The sequence below is a fragment of the Dendrobates tinctorius genome, unplaced genomic scaffold (genome assembly GCF_039654945.1).
Source record: "Dendrobates tinctorius isolate UK_male_01 unplaced genomic scaffold, ASM3965494v1 ptg000293l, whole genome shotgun sequence".
NCBI classification, from domain to species: domain Eukaryota; kingdom Metazoa; phylum Chordata; class Amphibia; order Anura; family Dendrobatidae; genus Dendrobates; species Dendrobates tinctorius.
This window is the reverse complement of record NW_027361960.1, coordinates 7,655,117-7,675,560: the sequence shown is the minus strand read 5'-3', so window position 1 is coordinate 7,675,560 and position 20,444 is coordinate 7,655,117. Positions and strand designations below refer to the sequence as shown.

Below are 20,444 nucleotides of genomic sequence, written 5' to 3'. Positions count from 1 at the left end.
ACCACACATCTAGATAAGTTCCTTGGGGGGTCTAGTTTACAAAATGATGTCATTTGTGGGGGGTTTCCACTGTTTAGGTACATCAGGGGTTTTCCAATCGCGACATGGTGTCCGATCTCAATTCCAGCCAAAAACGTCAAATGGCGCTGCTTCCCTTCCTAGCTCTGCCATGCGCCCAAATAGTGGTTTACCCCCACATGTGGGGTATCAGCGTACTCAGGACAAATTGCACAATAACTTTTAGGGTCCTGTTACCCTTGGAAAAATAAGAATTGAGGGTGAAACGATCATTTTTGTGGAAAAAATATGATTTTTTAATTGTACGGCTTTATGTTATAAACTTCTGTGAAGCCCTTAGGGGTTCAAAGTTCTCACCACACATCTAGATAAGTTCCTTAGGGGTCTAGTTTCCAAAATGGTGTCATTTGTGGGGGGTTTCCACTGTTTTGGTACATCAGGGGTTTTCCAATCGCGACATGATGTCCGATCTCAATTCCAGCCAAAAACGTCAAATGGCGCTGCTTCCCTTCCGAGCTCTGCCATGCCCCCAAATAGTGGTTTACCCCCACATGTGGGGTATCAGCGTACTCAAGACAAATTGCACAATAACTTTTAGGGTCCAGTTTCCCTTGAGAAAATAAAAATTGGGGTGAAAAGATCATTTTTGTGGAAAAAATATGATTTTTTAATTGTACCGCTGTACTGTTATGAATGAGTCACCGTAGGAGGCAAAAGCAGAAATACAAGCTAAGTCCAGAAAACCAGAGAAGTTGGCAACTATCAGATTGCAGACCCCTGAACCTATCAACACAACTAGCAGTAGCCGTGGGGGGTTCCTACGATGCCCTAGACCCCTCGATCACAGCCGGAGAATTACATAGGCCTAAAGAAAGAAAGGGGAAATCTAAACTGCCCCAGAGCAGACCCCAAAGCAATAGGCAGCCCCCAACATATAATGACGGTGAAGCAAGATGAAAATACTAACACAGACAGATAGATAGACTGAGCAAAGACGGGGCCCAAAACTACCTAGATAGGAAAGGACAGGAAGGCTGCTGTCTGCAATCTGCCAAAACCCTATCAAAGACATAAACCAACAAGCTGATATGAAAAAGGCCCTGAAGCAGCTAGGCTTCAAAAACTAAATCAGCACTCAGGTATTTTCAGAAGACAGAGCTAAATGAATTCAGCACACCCCAGCAGGGAATGGCAGAAATCCAGAAAAACAAAGCAAAACAAAGTCAAAGCAAAAGCAAAAGGCCGAGCAGCAAACTTAGCTTTAGAGGAGCAGGAATTCAGACTGGTCTCCAAGGATCCCACAGAGAAATCACCCGCAGGGCAGAAGGGCGTCGGCAGCCTTATATCCAGTCAGTAACTCCACTAAGCCAGTCATCATCATCAGCCTCAGGTGTTTGATAATCAGGCTCACTACCTTTCTTTACCAGAAGAGGGAGTTCCTCGGGCCTCAGTAATGAAGGGGAAAATGAACTCACAACAGTACCTCCCCCTTGAGGAGGGGTCACCGAACCCTCAACTACGCCACCAGGGCGATCAGGGTGAGCCCGATGAAAGGCACGCACCAATCTTTTGGCATGAATATCAGAGGCAGAGACCCAGGAATTATCTTCCTGACCATAACCCTTCCACTTAACCAAATACTGGAGTCTCCATCTAGCCAGACGGGAATCCAGTACTTTCTCTACCTCATATTCCATGTTACCTTCAGCCAATACAGGGTCTGGAGGTGCCACCCCCGGAACAACAGGTTCAACAAACCTCTTCAACAAAGATTTATGGAACACATTATGGATTTTAAAAGTGACAGGAAGAGCCAAACGAAAAGAGACCGGATTAATAATCTCCACAATCTTGTAAGGTCCAATAAATCTAGGCTTAAACTTAGGAGAAGCCACCTTCATAGCAATATTTTTTGATGATAACCATACCATATCACCAACCTTAAACTGGGGACCAATGGTCCTATGTCGGTTGGAAAACCGCTGGGCCTTTTCCTGGGAGAGAGATAACTTATCCACCACTTGGTCCCAGATCTGGTGCATTATCTCCACCACAGTGTCAACACCTGGGCAGGCAGAGGGCTCCACCTGCCCTGAAGAAAATCGAGGATGAAACCCAAAGTTACAAAAAAAAAGGTGACATCAAAGTGGCAGAACTAGCTCTATTATTTAAAGCAAATTCGGCCAAGGGCAAAAATGAAACCCAATCATCCTGATCAGCAGAAATAAAACATCTCAAATATGACTCCAAGGTCTGGTTTGTTCTCTCTGTCTGCCCATTGGTCTGAGGGTGAAAAGCAGAGGAGAAGGACAACTGAATTCCCAGCCTGGAACAGAAAGTTCTCCAAAATCTAGACACAAACTGGACTCCTCTGTCAGATACAATGTTCTCAGGAATCCCGTGCAAACGAACCACCTGTTGTAAAAACAGGGGCATCAACTCAGAGGAAGATGGCAACTTAGGGAGTGGTACAAGATGAACCATCTTAGAGAACCTATCACAAATCACCCAAATAACAGTCATCCTCTGAGAGACAGGCATATCAGAGATGAAATCCATTGAAATATGGGTCCATGGCCTCTTGGGGACAGGCAAAGGCATCAACAACCCACTAGAGCGAGAACACGATTTAGACCGGGAGCACGTCCCACAGGACTGCACAAAATTCCTGACATCACGAGACAAGGAGGGCCATACCGCAGATTCTAGGGTACTCAATAGCAGGAAAGAATTGTAAAAAAAAAAAAAAAGAAGTGTGTATATTTTTTCCTCTATATCTCTGAGGCCGTAGGGGGAATTTTTTTTTCTCTCAATGGAGATAAATCAATTGTCTGATTGTGTGGAGCAGCTCGCTGCGGAAGTGCGGGGAATTTCCGCCTACCTTGCTCATTCACATGCTGCTGAACCAAAGATTCCTACACCTAATGTATTTTTTGGGGATCGGTCTAAATTTTTGAATTTCAAAAATAATTGTAAATTATTTTTTGCCTTGAAGCCTAACTCGTCAGGGAGCTCCGCGCAGCAGGTTAAAATTGTCATCTCTTTTGTTATAAACTTCTGTGAAGCCCTTGGGGGTTCAAAGTTCTCACCACACATCTAGATAAGTTCCTTGGGGGGTCTAGTTTCCAAAATGGGGTCACTTGTAGGGGGTTTCCACTGTTTAGGTACATCAGGGACTCTCCAAACGTGACATGGCGTCCGATCTGAATTCCAGACAATTTTGCATTGAAAAAGTCAAACGGCGCTCCTTCCATTCTGAGCTCTGCCATGTGCCGAAACTGTCGTTCCCCCCCACATATCAGGTATCAGCGTACTCAGGACAAATTGCAAAATAACTTTTGCAGTCCAATTTCTCCTGTTACCCTTGGTAAAATAAAAAAAATTGAACCTGAAGTATTTTTTTTGTGAAAAAAAGTTAGATGTTAATTTTTTTTTAAATATTCAAAAAAATTCCTGTGACGCACCTAAAGGGTTAATAAACTTCTTGAATGTGGTTTTGAGCACCTTAAGGGGTGCAGTTTTTAGAATGGTGTCACTTTTCGGTATTTTCTATCATATAGACCCCTCAAAGTGGCTTCAAATGTGATGTGGTCCGTAAAAATAAAATGGTGTTGTAAAAATGAGAAATCGCTGGTCAACTTTTAACCCTTATAACTTCCTAACAAAAAAAAATTTTGGTTCCAAAATTGTGCTGATGTAAAGTAAACATGTGGGAAATGTTAGTTATCAAGTTTTTTGGGTGCCATATCTCTGTGATTTAAGGGCATAAAAATTCAAAGTTGGAAAATTGCGAAATTTTCCAAATATTCGCCAAATTTCCGTTTTTCTCACAAATAAACGCAAGTCATTTGAATGAAATTTTACCACTAACATGAAGTACAATATGTCACAAGAAAACATTGTCAGAATCACCGGGATCCATGGAAGCGTTCCAGAGTTATGACCTCATAAAGGTACAGTGGTCAGAATTATAAAAATTGGCCCGGTCATGAACGTGCAAACCACCCTTGGGGGTGAAGGGGTTAATCAGGACTATCCCTCCTCCCTTGTCTGCTTTTCTTATTAATAAATCTTTTTTTTTTCTAACTCCTCCAAACCTATCCTTTCTTTATAAGTCAAATTATCTCTTTTCTTGATTTTTCCAATACCATTATTTAAATTGATCAACTCTTTCTCTATCGGTTCTTGAAAAATATCCAAAATAGGCGGCCGGGATTTCAAAGGGTAAAAGGAGGGATTAGATATAGGAAAGTCCTGATTAAGTGTGATTTCTTCTAAATTCCCACTTTTTTTCATCGCATTCATATTCATTAAGGCGATCTGTTCATCAAATAGAAACAAATTATCTGCTTCTATATCCTCTTCAATGGAGATATTCTGTTCTACCATCTCCTGTTCTTTGAAATGGCATTTCAAGGTAAGGGATCTTGCTAAACGATTAACATCCAGTATTGTTCTGAAGACATTAAACTGATTAGTGGGAGCAAAACTAAGACCTTTGGAAAGCACTGAGATTTGGGCCTCTGTTAGCAAATAACTAGATAAATTCCAGATTGGTTTCATTGTTTCATACGATTTTTCTTCCGTGTATTGTAGCCCTTTCTTGCAGTGCTTCCTCCCTCCCCGCTTCCTCCGTTTTTTGGAAATGCCGCCTTAGAAGAATTTTCCAGCATAGTCCTTCTTTCTTCTCTGGATTCATCAGAGGATTCCATGTTTTCCTCTGAGGAGTACACAGTGGTTTCCAATGTGGTATTTAACTCTCGAAAGGTAACTGTTGGTTCCTTCAATATGGTTTTTTTCTTTCCTTTTAAATTTTTATAAATACCATATGATGATCGCATTAGTTTAACCCATGTGTAAACCTTATTATTTTTATAATCCTCTAAATCTCTTTCATATTTTTTCTTTTTAAAATCCGTAATTTTGGTTTCCAATTTCATCAGATTGTTTTTAAGTTTATTATTTAATAATTTAAATTCCTCAGTAGCTGTAAATCTTTGTATGCTGTTCTGTAAAGTTTTAATCTCTTTTTTTACTATTTCCAACTGTTTATTTTCTTCCTTAATTATTAGTTGTATCAACTTTAAGGAACAGTCACTGAGTATTCCATCCCAGTCTTTGTGAAAGTTTTCATCATATTGCTGTGTAACTCTTTTTTTTATACGGAGACCTCTGGGGACCATATTTTTATCATAATAGGTTTGTAAGGTATTTTGATCCCACCAAATCTTTAATTCCTTACACATTTTCAATTCCAAATCTTTCATTAAAGTGGTCAATTCCACTGATGTACTCATTAGATGTCCTGGGTTTGATTTAGACCCCTGGAATATAGAGGAAGATTTATTCAACCTTGCCTTGTAATCTTCAATGTCTTCAAAACTTTGACCTGTATTTTCAGTCATTTTGGTTTAATTAGATATGAGTCCAAAAAACTTTACCCCCTGTATAGAAGCTGGGATTTGTGTGCACGGCTAAATGCCTCAAAATACAAATTCAAACAAGAAAAATTATAGCCAGCTCACCCAGTTAGACATCCTTAGTGGTTCTGCTCACTGCCAGGAAGCCGCACGGAGTTATAATGGGAGAGGCACACCCATGTTGCAATAGAAACAAAAACCAGCAAATAATTCCAGCGGATGCTTCCTACTTGGCCATAAAATCCATTTTATTTTTATCTTTTAAAATAGTTCCATGTGGCAGAAACCCAAATATATACAGGGGGTCAGAAGAAAAAAAGGGCACACTGCTGCTTTATGCGTGCAGACTACACGTTTCGACCTTACTAGGTCTTCTTCTAGGTCTTAAGTGTGAGCAGTGTTCAAGATAGTAATATACCCTGCTTCCAGGAACTTGATCCAATTACAAAATTTGACTTAATTAAAATAGGGTGTATACCCTTACACAGGGATAAAACTTTGTTAAATACAAAATGTACTACATATTTAAAGCATATCGCTGCAAAGTGCCCTTATTTTTATCTAATACATTATTATTCACATCTTATATTTGTTCTTAGATATCACAAAATTTACCATATGAACAAAAAAAAAAAAATAAAAAAAAAAAAAGGAGGAAAAAGGAAGGAAAATTCAAGTGTTTTTATATATATATATATGTATATTTTACCACTGGAAAACCTGCCATTTAGAACTGACTGATTAAATCTAACCTATTATTCAGTCCATTAGGTATACGGCTTTCCAGTGTAAAAATCCAATAACTTTCACGATTTAATAAAGTCCTTCTATTATTACCTCCCCGTAAGGATTTCTTTACTTTCTCTAAACCATAAAAGGACAAATCATTCAAATTTCCTTTATGTTCATACCAGAAATGTCTTGAAACTGCAGAGCCTCCTATCATATTCTCTTTTACTGCATCAGATAAATGTCTACGGATTCTTTTTTTCAAAGAGCCCGTAGTACATCCAATATATTGTAATTTACAACTATTACATACAACAGAATAAACTACATTAGTAGTATTGCAATTGATAAAACTATTAATATTATATTCTTTACCATTTTTTACTGAAACTATTTTTTCTGTTTTATTTACAAATCTGCAACATTTACATTTACATTTTTTTAGCTCCACATTTATAAAAGCCCTTTAAATCAAGCCAAGTATGAGATTTTTGTTGGTCAACAATGTTATATTCACTAGGTGACAAAATAGACTGAATCGAACGCGCTTTTTTAGCGACAAATCTGATTTTATTTCTTTCTAAAATTTTATCCAAATCTTTGTCTTGTTTTAGGATAGGTAGATATTTCTTTATTATTTTAATTATATCTGTATATTGTGGTGTATATTCAGTACTAAAAGTAATATTTTGTTCACTACTTCTATTAGAAAATTTTTTATTCTTATTTTTACTTTTATTTTGCAATGATTTTTTCCTATCCACATTATCCACTATTGATATTGCTCTTGTTAAACTCCAATTTGGATAATGTCTATCATGTAATCTCTGACATGTTTTAACTTTTTCACTTTCATAAATCTGCTTATTTGAGCTATTTCTATGTATTCTAATTAGTTCTCCCACTGGTATATTTTTGATAGTGTGTGCTGGATGACATGAATCAGCATGTAAAATTGTATTTGATGCAGTCTGTTTTCTAAATGGAGCAATATCTACTTTCTTAGTTTCTGCATTTCCTGAAAGAGTGATATCCAAAAAACCTATTTTATGACTATCATAAAAACAAGTAAATTTTAGATTAAATTCATTACAGTTAATGTATTCGTTGAAATCATCTAATGATTTTTTTATCCCCATTCCATACAAATAACAGGTCATCTATATAACGCCCCATCCAAATGATGCGATTTTTAAAAGGATTTTGTTCATTATATAGGTGTTTTTCTTCCCATCTTCCCATGACTAAATTAGCCAGGGATGGTAAGAACTTCGCACCCATACTAACTCCTTTTGTTTGGAGAAAATATCTGGGTTTTTTTTTTGGTTTTTTTTTGTTCATATGGTAAATTTTGTGATATCTAAGAACAAATATAAGATGTGAATAATAATGTATTAGATAAAAATAAAGGCACTTTGCAGCGATATGCTTTAAATATGTAGTACATTTTGTATTTAACAAAGTTTTATCCCTGTGTAAGGGTATACACCCTATTTTAATTAAGTCAAATTTTGTAATTGGATCAAGTTCCTGGAAGCAGGGTATATTATTATCTTGAACACAGCTCACACTTAAGACCTAGAAGACGACCTAGTAAGGTCGAAACGCGTAGTCTGCACGCATAAAGCAGCAGTGTGCCCTTTTTTTCTTCTGACCCCCAGTATATATTTGGGTTTCTGCCACATGGAACTATTTTAAAAGATAAAAATAAAATGGATTTTATGGCCAAGTAGGAAGCATCCGCTGGAATTATTTGCTGGTTTTTGTTTCTAAAACTACTGTTTGGGCGCACAGAACGTCTCAGTAAGAAAGGAGTGACAGTTTGGGGAGCAGTCTTTGATGACTTTCCCTCAAGGAATTTATCTAAATGTATAGTAGCTATAGTAATGATAATAATGCTTTTGGTTTTACTGGTGTATAAATTTATAATGTGGTGGTATGTGTAAGTTGTGTAGAGTACATCAGATTATAAAAGTGTGTTGTGTCAACAGTGTGAAAACAAATTTTATGAATATGTGGATATGTGGTATTCTTTAAAGTAATCCTTAATCCATAGACCAGGTTTCTCAAGGCACGTTTCATAATGGTAAATTGTGTCTTTTTGGATTCCCCTCTTGAAGCATACTCTGCACTTTTTTGTGTTCTTCCCTTTTTCGCTGTTTGGGGATCCTCTCCTGGAAAATGTTGACCTGAGAAGATATGGGCACTATCGTTTTCAAAAGTACTGGGACCCTCACCTTTCTGAGTGCCAAACATTAGGACCCTGATGACTACCTCTTGAAACTAAAGGAAAGTCCACGTATTGCCTGGAGATCGAAACAGCACAAAAACATTGCACAGTGCCTCGAGTACAATGTGCACGGCCAATTTTTTTTGTACCATACTTTTTCTTTTCACATGGCACTGTATGGTTTGAGGACCTGATCTGAGAAATCTGTATCCACCATGTACTGTACTTATTATAATCCATGATGCAATCTGGCTTAGGGACTTGTGTTGTTTTACCTCAGATAGTGGCAAAGGACCTGTTGTCACTTTGTATGGTGGTCAAGATAAGGACATCAATCCTGTCCTTATACCATTAACATGTTGTAGCTGTATTGGGCTCTGCTGTCGCCCTTTCTCAGCAGTTGCGCAATTAGCGGCTTAGGGAGGCATCTCTGATTTTTTCACACTGTACCTCTGACAAAGAAATCTTGAAGAGTGGGATGCTGGTGTAAAAACTATCAATGTAGAGGTGATAACCATTACCCAATAGTACGAGGGGCGCCTGAAAACTTTGAGGCCCACCCATGAAATCTTTTTTGCATGGTCTTGTTTTGCAATGTAATATTCTCACCATTATTGTTAGCAGGCAGTTTCTGTATACTATTTGGTCACTGCTGCTGCAGCGATTTACCCTTTAGATGCTGACATGGCATCATGATATGAGACAGGATATTTTTTCCATGTGTGTTGCTTACTGGGTTTTCCATCTTGGGGAATGTGAGGGGTTGTTCCATGGAACGTATTGTCCACACTTATTCATGAGCACTTCTTTGTTACTTGTCTTGGACTATTGTTATTTAATAATAAAATTTTGTATATTTTTATATAAAATTGACTGCGTGCTCTTCTGCTTCTCCTGTCGTTAATGTTATTTAGTTAGTTGAATGGTCTCATGAGCAATCTGGATTTATTTTGATTTTTTTTTGTTTCTGTTACAGCATTTTAAAGTTGGGTCGCAAGGCTGAAATATGGAAATGGAGAAGTTGGCAAAGTTCACACAGTACTGTGTACCGGCTGGTATAAAGGCCAAATTGAAGCTATCTAAGTGTGTGACTCTGTAAGGAAAAGCCGAGGAGTTTGTCCGTTCTTACAGACCTACACTCTAGGGAGATTCCAATTCTGCCCAATTCTATATACACCTTGTAGTTAGTCATACACCAGGCAATTTCTGCCTGTCACATTGCGGTGTAATCTCTACTGGGCCTCAGACAATAGTTCAGCATCCTCCAATCTACAGTGAGATTCAAATTCTCACCAATACTCTATACAGCTTCTGCCTTCTCATACACCAGCCAATTTCTGCCTGTCACATTGCGGTGTAATCTCTACTGGGCCTGAGACAATAGTTCAGCATCCTCCAATCTACAGTGAGATTCAAATTCTCACCAATACTCTATACAGCTTCTGCCTTCTCGTACACCAGCCAATTTCTGCCTGTCACATTGCGGTGTAATCTCTACTGGGCCTGAGACAATAGTTCAGCGTCCTCCAATCTACAGTGAGATTCAAATTCTCACCAATACTATATACAGCTTCTGCCTTCTCATACACCAGCCAATTTCTGCCTGTCACATTGCGGTGTAATCTCTACTGGGCCTGAGACAATAGTTCAGCGTCCTCCAATCTACAGTGAGATTCAAATTCTCATCAATACTCTATAGACCTTTTACCTTGTTTTACAGTAACATATAGCTGTTGTTATTTTGGGTACCTTTTTCAAAAAAATTAAGAAGTATGGTGGAAGAGGCCGTGGAAGTAGGCGGTAGTTGCCAGCTGGTCCTGATGGTGGTGTTGGTAGTGGTGCTTCTGCTGGTTGTGGCAAAAGCACAATAGCACCTAAGGCAGGAGGTGGTGAGCCAGCGTCATTGTCTGGCTCCACAAGGCCTCGTAGACTCCCTTTTCTGGGAGTAGGTAAACCGCTTTTAAAGCCGGAGCTTCAGGAACAAGTTTTGGCTTACATTGCTGACACAGCCTCCAGCTCTATCGCCTCCTCTTCTGAAGTTTCAAAAAATAAAAGCACTGCATCGTCGGTGGAGGCTCCTGGTCAGGAACAACACCTTTCCTTGTGTCCTTCACCCCTACCAAAAGTGAAGGATGCGGCAGGCCACACTACAGATTACTCCATGGAGCTCTTTTCTCATACCATGCCTGGGTTATGAAGTCAAATCGTGAATTCCCCAGTCCAAGATGAATATGACATGGAGTGCACTGATGCACAGCCACTGCTAGATTTATCTGCTGGTACATTCACTCAGCACTACATTGTCCTCGCAGTGTACTGAGCCAGAATCTGACCCTGATGAAACTCAGGTGCGCCTTCCCGCATACTATACCACCATACACGGTGACAGAGAGGAAGGTGCACATGACATTTAAGAGGAGGTGATGGATGACCCAGTTGTTGACCCAGATTGGCATCCATTGGGGGAAGAGGGTACCGCTGCCAATAGCTCAGAAGAGGAGGAGGAGCATCCGCAGTAGGCATCGACATCGCAGCAGCTGTTATCTGGCAGGCCCGGAGCAGTCCAAAAACGTGTTACAAAAACCAAAAGAGTTGCAGGACAGCTTGACCAGATGGTCAAAATAGCACAGCGTGCAAGGCCTCAAAATGTCTTCCATAGTAGGAAGAGTGCAGTGTGGCAGTTTTTTGAACAAAATCCTAATGACCAGGCAAAGGTTATCTGTAAGAAGTGCGCAAAGACCTTTAGCCGAGGGAAAAATCTGAGAAATTTGAATACCAGTTTACCAGTTGCATGCTTAGACATTTAACCACCATGCACTTGCAAGCGTGGACGGACTACCAAACCTCACGTACCACATGTGCATCTGCTCCCAAAGAAGGTAGTCAGCAACGCTACATTGTTTCCCCCACTGTAAGCCCACCGGTTAGCACACCACCAGCAGCAAATGTTGAGGTGTCGTCGCAAGGCCAAAGCAGTCAGGGAATCACAATGTTATATCATCAAAAGACTGAATCTAGGCCATCAGAAAGAACACCAACTCCATCACCATCATCAACCCTCTCTCAGTCCGCCATGTCCACCGCTAGTTCCACCATATGCAGCTCTCAAGGCCAGCTCACCTTACCAGAGACTATGAGTAGGACAAGAAAGTACTCATCCTCTCGTACACTGGGTTTGAACGCCCACATTGCCAAGCTAATCTCGTTAGAGATGATGCCCTACCGGTTGATTGAAAGTGCAGCTTTCCGCAAACTCATGGCCTACACAGTACCACGCTATGACCTACCCAGTCGCCACTTCTTTTCTCGCAAAGCCATCCCAGCCCTCCACCTTCATGTGAAAGACCGCATTGTCCATGCACTCAAGCAATCAGTGAGTGGAAAGGTGCACCTCACAACTGATGCATGGTCCAGTAGGCATGGCCAGGGCCATTACGTGTCCATCACTGCGCACTGGGTTAATGTGGTGGATGCAGGGTCCACAGGGGACAGCGGTGGTGGGGCAGTGCTGCCTAGCCCACGGTATAGGAAACAGTTGGCTGTAGGTGTTCGACCCTCCTCCTCCTCCAGAAGCGAAAGCTCATCCACAGAGCGCAGTCGCACAAGCACTCCATCTGCAGCTGCCAGTGTTGCACACGAGGTGTCCTCCTATCGATCAGCTAGTGGAAAGCGTCAGCAAGCTGTGTTGCAGATGATGTGTTTGGGCGACAGACAAACTGCGGAGGTACTGGCCAACTACTTTCAGCGACAAACTGAGTCATGGCTGGGCAGTCTACATCTTGAGGCAGGCAAGGTAGTTAGTGATAACGGCCGGAATTTTGTGGCAGCCATAGCCCTTTCAAAACTCAGACACATACCTTGCTTGGCTCACACCTTGAACCTGGTGGGGCAGTGCTTCCTCAATAATTATTCGGAGTTAACAGGCCTGCTCCATAAGATTCGAAGACTGTGCTCGCACATCCGCCGGTCACCGGTACACTCCAGTCGTATGCAGAAGCTGCAGCGATTGCTCCACCTTCCCAAGCATCGCCTAATTATCGACGTTGCAACAAGGTGGAACTCCACCCTGCGCATGGTTGAGCGGCTGTGTGAACAGAGGCAGGCCATAATGCATTTGTGGGAGGATACACGGGCAGGCACTTTGAGGGCAGACATGGAGTTGACAGGTGTGCAGTGGTCAAAGCTGAAAGACCTCTGTAAAGTCCTTCAGTGTTTTGAGGAATGCACACGGCTGGTAAGCGCAGACGATGCCATCATAAGCATAAGCATCCCACTTATGCGTCTGCTCATGCAAACTTTGACGCACATTCAGGAGCAGGCGTCTGCAGCCGAGGTAGATGAAGAGGAGGAGGGAAGCCTTGATGACAGTCAGCCATTGTCTGCTCCGGGACCTCTCCTGGACGAAGCGGAGGAGGAAGAGGAAGTGGAGGAGGATGATGATGGGGATGATTATTTAGGGGAGGAGGATGCTTCTCGTGGGGCAAGAGAAAATGTTGGCGTGGCAAGGTCTGGTACAGGGTTTGTGCGTGACTGGAGGGATGTGGATTTGCCAGAAAGTGCTCCTCCACCCAGCACTCGCAGTGCATCATTGACACCGGGAACAATGGCCCATATGTCAGATTATGCCTTGCAGATCCTAAAAAGGGACCCCCGCATTGCCAAAATGATGAACGATGACGACTACTGGTTGGCCAGCATCCTGGATCCACGCTATAAAGGCAAATTCCAAAACATAATGCCACAGGAGAACATTGACCTAATATTGGCTAGCAAACAAGCAAATCTAGTAAACCGGTTCGTTGAGGCATTCCCAGCACACAGCAGCGGTGATGGTTCTCACACGAGCCGTAGGGGCCGGGGGTAGCTTGGAAGAGGTATTCTTGGTGCACACATCAGAAGTGGCGTTGGAGACAGGGGTTTCATGACCATGTTGTGGACTGATTCTTCAAGTCCCGCTCACACGACTGGTAATACTGCATCGATTGAAAGTGACAGGAGACAGCAGTTGTCAACTATGGTTACAAACTACTTCTCGTCCCAAATTGATGTTCTCCCTCACAGGTCATTCCCATTTGACTATTGGGCCGCTAAACTGGACACCTGGCCTGAATTGGCACAATATGCCTTACAGGAGCTCGCTTGTCCAGCTGCAAGTGTGCTATCAGAAAGAGTCTTCAGTGCAGCTGGATCAATCCTGACAGAAAAAAGGACCCGTTTGTCGACCCAAAATGTGGATGATCTAACCTTCATTAAAATGAACCATGCATGGGTTTCCAAGGATTTTGTCCCACCTTACCCTGATGACACATAGGTTGCCAGAAAAATGGCTTGCTTTGGTCCTCCTCTTCCTCGGACTTGACCAATTTCGCCTTTAGCAGCAGCTGAAGATCAACATATGCCATTTTGTAAACCTCCCTAACTGGGCTGCCTCCCCCCCATGGCCGGGGTCACCACCTAGCGCACACAACCGTGCGAGTGCCGTTGCTGTGGACAGGTGGGTAGGCCGACTCTTGGGCGTGGGCACTGGCACAGGGTCCCTCATAGTGCAATCAAGTGTCTCTGACGGTGGGGGTGCACACGAGTGTGCCCCCTTGCTTGGGCATGAGGCCACACTTCACATTAGTCCATGTAGCTCTTTCTATCATACCATGCCTGGGTTATCAAGTCAAATCGTGAATTCCCAAGTCCAAGATGAATCAGACATGGAGTGTGGGTGGCCAGCCAGGGCAGTGGGGTTAATCGGTACCGGGCCGGTGTCTCATAGGGATGTGTCACGGTGGTGGTAACCCGTTCCGTGGCCCTGGGCGTCCATGCAAAGGGGTGAATTAAGTTTATAGGTGAATGATACATGACGCCACCTGTGGTTTCTGATTAGATCGACCAGTGCTGCAGTGTCGCTTCTCTGGGACCGATGTTGTGGTGCAGCTAAGATGTAGAAGCCCTGCACAGGTAGGCCCGTAGTCGCAGGGCAGATGAAAGAGTTGGTAGATGGTGTGCAGTGCAGGATGTAGCAGAGCCGTGCGCCAGGTGCAGGAGAAAGATGACAGACACAGTCATGCAGTTCCTTTACCTGTACTTGGTAAGTGCCGTCCAGGACCCAGAGTACAGATGGAGAAGGAGTTGGTCAGCCTGGAAGCCAATTTCGAATTCTCTCTCTGCAGATAGGTTGTTTGGCCTCCGTTCTAGCGCTTATCTGAGGTACTCGCAGTGCTGAGTTCAATGTAGTTCCCCCTGTTGACTCTCTTTTGGAACTTTCTCGTATGGCAGGCAGCCGTAGCCTTTTCCTTCTGGCTCCCACACGTTGATGCTGGGGCCTCCGAGCCTTAGTTGGGTACAGAGCATTTACAGCTGCTACTTCCTCCGGTTTCTGCTGCAGGAACGTCAATGTCCCTACAAACTCGGAGACTGGAATCCGGACCATGCGCTCCAGCTAGGAGTGAGCCTTAACTCTGCTCATCCTCCAGCTCCCCTTCTCACGTCCACACACTTCCCCTTCCCTGCACAGATTGCCTTAACTTACCTCCTCCCGACCACAGAGAGCAGCTCCTCAGCAGTCAGGTTCAGAGGTCTCCCTGCTGGCCTGGAGTGGGAAATGTGTTGTGTGTTGGTTGAACTGCTAGAGAGATCCTTCATTGCTCCCAAGCATGACATCACACTCCCTAGGAGGAAGGTAATGCCACTGTGGCGACCGTACTCCTGGGGACGCCACAAGTGCACTGATGCCCAGCCACTGCTAGATGATCCTGCTGGTACATTGACCCAGACCACTACATTCCCTTCACACTCTACACAGCCAGAATCTGACCCTGAGGAAACTCAGGTTCCCCTTCCCGCATACTATACCACCTTAGAAGGTGACAAAGAGGAAGGTGCAGATGAAAGTGCAGGTTCCTTGAGCAGGTGTGGGGGGCATACTCATGGGCGACGGCACTGGCACAGGGCCCTTCATAGTACGCAAAAGTGTCTCTGCCGGTGGGAGGGCCCACCTGCCGTCAGACACACCGCCACACACCGCCATACTATGAGGGACCCTGTGCCAGTGCCATCGCCAACGAGTGGGCCCCCCTGCTTGCTCCGGATCACAGCACTTGCAAAGTTGAAATACTTACCTCTCCCTGCTCCACCGCCATGACATCTTCCGCATGTCCTGACAGTGATATTCTGATCAGAGAGCGCAATGACATCACTTCTGTACGCCCTCTGCCTAAACAGCCAAGTGCAGTGAGATGGAAGATGGGGACGACGAGGAGTCCAGACTAGTACAGGGATTCCCTAGCAAGGAGACTTATTTAATTGTTTTCAATGTTGGGACAGCAATTTTTGGGGAGCACTATACTCTGGAGAATGATATATGGGGCCCACCTTACACTGGAGCATTCCAAAGGTGGACATCAGACACTGGAGGAGCATTTACAGGGCCCATTATACACTGGAGCATTAGAAATGGGTCCCATTATATATGGAGCATTATTTGGGCCCATAAGACAGTGGAGCTTCATCCATGGGGACCAACATACTGTATACTGCAGCATTATGTGGAGCTCATCATATACTGTTTCAAACATTATATGGGACCAATGATTCTGTATGGAGAAATATATGGGCCTCATTACTCTGTATAGCGCACCATGCGGTGCCCATAATACTGTATGGAGTAATATACTGTCCGTTTTCGGAGCTATTGGAGAATTTAAAATCGATATCAGTCATGAGATGCAAAAAGTGAAGTATTTTTCATTGTACTATACCGCTATTTCTGTGGTATGTGTTAAAGGGGCGCTCTTTGGCCCAGGGCACATGAAAACCTGAAGCCAGCCCTACCCCTCCACAACTTTAGCCAAATAACCCCCAGTTTTCAGTGCATAACTATTATTATGAAGTAAATTAAGGTTGACAAGCTTCAGTAATAAAAATTGATGTTTTTGCCATTCAAATGGGCACTGTAGGTGTGTTTAATGTCCTCCACTCCCTGCCGACTTTGCTTCCCCATTGACTTGCATTGGGTTTCGTGTTTCAGTCGGCGTTCAACTTTTCACGATAATCGGCCGATTTCATTCGACCCGACTTTTGAGAAAGTCGGGTTTCATGAAACCCGACTCGACCCGAAAAAAGGCAAAGTCGCTCATCTCTAATTACGAGGATAAAAATTTTGATGGGAGTGAGTCTTTAATTCCTGTGAAGCACCTGAAGAATTAAAACACTACCTGACAGCAGTTTTAAAATCTTTAAGGTCTACTATTTATAAAAACAACATCATTTTGGGATCGTCCAATATTTAGGCCACTCAACATCACTTTAAAACTGAATAAGACCCTGAAAATAAGTTTTGTAAATTTCCTTAAAAAAACTAAAAAATGCTGCATTTTTTTAAAAACTTTCAACATCCTAACAAAATACAAATATGTTTTATGCTGACTTGAAGTAGACATAATGTAAATGTTGTTTGTTAACTTTTTGAGTAGAATACCAATCTGGATTAATGGTATAACCATTCAAAGTTTAAAAATGTTTGATATTTTCATAAATCAACGCAAAACATGTTGACCTAAAGATACCACTTGCATAACATATAATGTATCATGAAAAAACAGTTTCATAATCACAGAAATATTTTTAAACATTGCAAAGTCTTTAACATATAAATTAACACATCAGATTTGAGAATTGGGCTTGGTTACTTGGGGGTTAATAAAGTCTGGTATCTTATTCATATCTTTAATTTTTTTGCTTTGGTATGTAAATGTACCATGAAATTAAATTGTTATATTTAATCACAATGAAAAAAATATGAAAAAATAAACAAAAAAATAACAATTGTGTAATAGTTTTTTTCCTTTCTCCTCCCCCCCAAAAAAACTAAATAATTTTATGAAATATATATACTATATTTATAATTTATAAACTATATGTATCCTAATAGTAAGAATGAAACTTCAAACTAGTCTGATAATTATCCAGAAAATGGCTACGTTAATGGAAAAACGCTATGGCTTTTGTGATGGAAATTTTGAAAACACATTTTTATAGCTCAAAAGTATTAAATCATTAAAAAACAAACTTGAAATTATAAAAGCATGATAAACAGCACAAAATTAAAATGGAAAACAACAATGTAATAATACAATTCACCCTGAAAAAGCAAGCCCTCATACAACAATATCAATGAGAAAACAGTAATTGTTATTGGAATGCAGCAGTGAAAAAAAAAGGTTTTGGGACCCTTAAAGGGATTTGTCACCAAAGATTTTGCTACACTATCAGACAGCAAGCATGACATCGGGGCAGATACACTGATTTCAGAGAAGTATCACTTACTGAGCTACTTGTGGTCACTTTTATCTGCTGCAAATGTAACTGTTCTGTTTATGTTGAGGTCTGTATAACCCCGCCCAAACAATTGATTTATAGCCTTCTGTGTGCACTATGCATAGGTGGAAAACTGCCAATCATTGCTGGGGATGGAGTTATACACAGCTCATGAGTATGGAGGACCTCATGACAGCACGATTACTAGTCAGCTAGTGATAATGCCCTGCTTATATCAAAACTATGACAAGCAGCCCAGTAAGTGACACATCACTGAAATCAGGGTCTTTGTCTCTACACTATGCTTCTCTCAGATTAGGTGTCAAAAACCTGGTGACAAATTCCTTTTAAGGGTTTCTTTTTTGAAAAAGGAAAAAAATAAGGTACAAAAGAGGAAGAAAAATGCAGTGAAATAGAAAAAGGCACGACACGACTACTTTGGGGATTTTGCTTTTAAAGCATTTACTTTGTGAAATTAAAGGTCAGGGTTTAGTACTATATTTGCCGTATACAAATATTGTGAGACTTTGGACTCGTTCAGAAGTCAGTTTTACTCATACGAGTGCTAATCATGTTTTTCACACATCTATGTCTATGGTAGTCTATGAGGTACTTCATATGTCTGTTTTTTTTCTTCGGACCGAGGGGTCAGCTCAAAAGAAAAAACACGTGTCTGATATTAAAGGGGTTGTCCACTACTAGGACAACACTTATTCCTCATGTTTGTCCCCGTTAGAATAAAAACACCTATACTCACCTCCAGTGCCGGCACACTTCCAGCAGTGTTGGGACTTGTGTCCCGGGTGCTCATTTGAGGTTATTACAGTACCTTATGTGAACCCTACACCCAATCAGCACTGGAGTCACTATCACCGCTTTCGAAGGTATTGAACAGCAACAGGAAGTCAAACCTAAGGTTGCTCTCTGACTTCCTTTGATGTTCCATTTGTCTGAAGAAGGAGACAGTGACATCAGCACTGATTGTGTGCAGGGTTCAGGTGACAAAACCTCACGTGAGCCCTGGGAACTCGAGTGCTGACATGGGAGGTCAGTATAAGTGCTTTTACTTTAACAGGGCAAAACATGAGGAATGAGAAGATGTTGTCCAAGTCAAGGACAAGCCCTTTAATCAAAGTCTCAGTTCAAATTCACCAATGCAAGTCTATGGATCCATGAAAAAATTGCACCACAGTCAGATGCCATCCGTGTTTTGTCATCTTTTCATAGACTGTTCAATATGAGAAGCTTGAGAAAACTACTTCATCTCTTTTCTGTCATTGGAGAAAAACTGATGAAAGGTGCCCTTATTAATCAAGCCAAGCCAGGAAGAAAGAAGTCACAGTGAATGGGGACAGCAGACACAATTTACATCTATGTTCTTTGCAGTGAAAAAGCCTTTCACGATTGCCCTAACTACCTAACTATGGGTAGCATAATTAAATATGAAGAAAATATTAAATTTTTCAGCTCTTTCTAACATTTAACAAAATTATCTTACAAGTATTCAGTATTGAGATAAATAAATGTGAAAATGAGGATCATTTTGAAATGTTATGAAATGCTTGCTTACTACAACCTACCACGATCTCCTGAGTGTGTTTGATTGCTTTCTTCTGAAGTCCAAATTCCACTGAAGAATCTTCTGGAATAAAATTAACAAGTAGTGTAAGTTAGATATGTATTACAATTTGTAAGCCATAAAACCACAAGATACTGACTTATCTAAGGACCCAAGCGGTATCAGGGATAATCCAAATTTTCTAAAACGTGGTACTCAAACAATTATGTCTAAGACGAACAAAAGCACCAAGTTACTTGTGACTTTCTAATTGATTTTTACTGCATTGCTGTGTGGTTTAAAAAAATTTAATTTAATGTTTAGACATGGCTAGATATTTTTGCCTTTTGGATTCTGATGGGCGTTTTTTTAATCAGAGGCATGCTTAAGTTATGGCGTTTTTCATAATAAATATCTCTCTGAAATTAAAAAAGCACAGCTCAGTGGTTAGCACTGCAGCCTTGCAGCACTGGGGTCCTGAGTTCCAATCCCACGAAGGACAACATCTGCAAGGAGTTTGTATGTTCTCCCCGTGTTTGTGCGGGTTTCCTCTGGGTTCTCCGGTTTCCTCCCACACTCCAAAGACATACTGATAGGGAAATTAAATTGTGAGCCCCAATGTTGACAGTGCCAATAGTGTATGTAAGCGCTGTGGAATAAGATAGCGCAATATAAGCAAAGTAAAGTAAATAAACAAATAAATAATAATAAAAAATGGCAGTACTATTGCATTAAAATCTAAATCTAAATATATATTGTAAGGTAGTGCCTATTGTTCGCCTTGGGGGACACTCACTTGGCAGCCGATTAATAGGATCCGGCACGAGGTTTTTCAACGTAACCAGTCCATACGGTTTATTGTTACAAAGCATAAACCATAGAAGCATATAGAAAGGATAACAGTCTTACATCAGACCAAACTTATGTTCAATGCAGAGCTCCACTCTCTTAGCCCTGTGATCACACAGGCTGTGGCTTGTCCAGCAATCAAGCTCTATAGCTTTACAGTTATTTCCCCCTGTCCGGGGTTACCTCTCAGTTGCTTCTCATTCAGGACGTCCCTTCCCTCCTGGGGACTGTCCCACATACACAGGCCAATATACACAGGCCTCACCTGGTCAGTGGCCTCAGCTTGTGCTCTTCAGGGAGGCAGCACACCTTCCAGCACCTAGGCCTTCCGGGA

The 20,444-nt window shown here is 41.8% G+C and overlaps 1 protein-coding gene across 3 annotated transcripts in view; it reads right to left on the bottom strand.

Moving 5' to 3' along the window:
• Positions 1-20,444, bottom strand: part of FMN2 (formin 2) — a 631,532-nt gene that overhangs the window by 474,673 nt on the left and 136,415 nt on the right. For 2 of the 3 annotated variants that reach the window (XR_012226894.1, XM_073560097.1), the window contains exon 4: positions 19,284-19,345. Coding sequence is in view for 2 of the 3 variants with exons in the window: in XM_073560097.1 (XP_073416198.1) it covers positions 19,284-19,345 (62 nt within the window). In the remaining variant the exon portion in view is untranslated. The remainder of the gene's footprint in view (positions 1-19,283; positions 19,346-20,444) is intronic. The other variant, XM_073560098.1, reaches the window with a different exon arrangement.